The sequence below is a fragment of the Rhinichthys klamathensis genome, unplaced genomic scaffold, assembly GCF_029890125.1.
Source record: "Rhinichthys klamathensis goyatoka isolate OS25496 unplaced genomic scaffold, OSU_Roscu_1.1 h1tg000403l_1, whole genome shotgun sequence".
In the NCBI taxonomy this organism is placed as follows: Eukaryota; Metazoa; Chordata; class Actinopteri; order Cypriniformes; family Leuciscidae; genus Rhinichthys; species Rhinichthys klamathensis.
Window position 1 is genome coordinate 2,222 of NW_026606904.1, and position 2,244 is coordinate 4,465.

General features: G+C 39.1%; 1 protein-coding gene across 1 annotated transcript; it reads right to left on the minus strand.

Moving 5' to 3' along the window:
* Nucleotides 1–419: 419 nt before the first annotated feature.
* LOC130070358 (endonuclease G, mitochondrial-like) lies at nucleotides 420–1,448 on the minus strand (the record flags this gene model as incomplete). Its single annotated transcript, XM_056234732.1, has 3 exons — nucleotides 898–1,448; nucleotides 804–817; nucleotides 420–769 (listed from the first exon to the last, which is right to left on the minus strand). Coding segments are annotated over exons 1-3 (915 nt in total), but the record flags the coding sequence as incomplete, so codon positions are not given.
* Between the last annotated feature and the right edge of the window lie 796 nt (nucleotides 1,449–2,244).

Consider the following 2,244-nt stretch of genomic DNA (forward strand, 5'->3'; position numbering starts at 1 on the left):
CTGTGTTCAGTGTGTGTTCAGTGTGTGTTCAGTGTAATACAGCACGATCACTGTGATCAGTGTGTGTTCAGTGTGTGTTCAGTGTGTGTTCAGTGTAATACAGCTCGATCACTGTGATCAGTGTGTGTTCAGTGTGTGTTCAGTGTAATACAGCACGATCACTGTGATCAGTGTGTGTTCAGTGTGTGTTCAGTGTAATACAGCTCGATCACTGTGATCAGTGTGTGTTCAGTGTGTGTTCAGTGTAATACAGCACGATCACTGTGATCAGTGTGTGTTCAGTGTGTGTTCAGTGTAATACAGCACGATCACTGTGATCAGTGTGTGTTCAGTGTGTGTTCAGTGTGTGTTCAGTGTAATACAGCACGATCACTGTGATTAGTGTATGAGCCGCTAACTTTGACTTCTATCCAAATTACACGGTTTTCGGCTGTCCATGGCATTTTCCATGTTTCGTCCGTTATTTCCTCTTTGAGTCTAGAGTTTCTCTGATTATCTTTGCTTTCCTCTTTGACTTCCCTTTCTTCGAAGATCAGCCCAGATTCTTTCTCGATCACTTCAATTCCCACTTTGTATTGGTTCAGTTTACTTCGACATGTCTCTATGCTCGATTGTCCCTTATTGTCCAATTTCTCCTGATCGGTCGGTTTCTCATTGGGCATCTTATAGCATTCTGGTGCTAGTACTTTCCCATCATCATTCTCCACAATTATCACCTTAAACAAGTGAGTTGGCACTGCTTTCCCTCCCAAAATCTCATATTCCACAATTTGATCAACATTCACCTTCTTTTTTTTATTTTCAACATTTGCCATCTCTTTCGCGGATACTTTTCTTTTCTTATTCACAACATCATCCAACTCGTTGCTTTTATTTTGATCATTATTACCCTCTGACTTTTTATATTTTGATAGGTAAAGTGGTCCAGTGTATACATGGACGTTACGGACTTCTCTTTTCTCAGCTAATGCTCGACAAAGGTTCTCCAACGTTCGCCAGATGCCACGGTTAAAGCCCCGCTGCTGTGGCACAGCGTTGCTCAGCCAATAAGTGTCCTTGTAGGCCTTCTGACACCATCTGTGATTGGCCGCCGCAGCGAGATGACCTCGGTCGTATCCCGTATCCTTATATGTGTCCTCTCCTTCAGGTGTCCGGAAGTATTTATGAACTGATTCATCCTGTTTAAAGTCTTTTATCTTATATACAACGTTATCAGCTAGAGTACTCTTGTTCAATATCTCATACACCCATGCAGCATTCCTGGTTTGATTGTCATATAACGTAATGTAAAACTGATTTTGGAGTATTTGAGTAGGTGAGGGAACTTTGTCTATTAATTTATATTCTTCAATTTTAGGGCTTCCAATGATGTCCATTGCAACTGATTCTGAGGCCTTGTTTTCTTTGTTCTTTTCATCTGTTTCTGAGAACTTGCTTTCAATGTCCATTGCAACTATATTTGTATCTGCATCTGATTTATAGCATTATTTGCCGTCAATCATCTCTGAGAATGGGATGCGTATGTAGACTGGTTCACTGGGATTATGAACTGTTTCATTAGCACTGGGATCTCCTCCAGACTGCGGACTCTCCATCTTCACATCAGTCTGTGCTTCTCTTTCATTCTCATCATAACCACGACTTCTTTTCATCACTTGCAACAATATAGCAAGAGACCAGCATTTTCTTCTTCCTGAGTATTTGTACATTGTTTCTGTTTTTCTCCAAGCTTCATTGATGAACTTAACTGGCCAGCAATCAGGAATTAAAGTATTATAATACTTTTGATATTTATTTTGAATATCCTTTTCATATTCTTCAAAGTGAGAGAACTTTTTCAAATATGATGATACATTCTCAACTATTTCATCAAGTGGAACATCCTCCTCTTTCCTGGAAGTGTTTTTATCAGAAGATTTAGCCCAGAAGGATTTACTTTGGTTGTCACGCATCTTAAGACAGATGTAGAGCTAAAACTCGAGGTCTTCAAGATCTTCTCTTCAAGCTGGGATTAAATAATGTGTGCTTCTGGAAAAGAAAGAAATAAATTAGTTTCAAAATTCTCCTCTATTTCAAGAGTTAATTTCATTCAGAAGAAAGGGAAATATTTACTCTGTAATCTGTCAGATAAACAGGAACTTCTGCTGCTCTGATTTCACTTCAGGTCTTCTGTTCTACACACAACAAACACACACTTATTATGTACTAAAGCAGAACAACAAAAAATACAGTAAAAACAGTGAA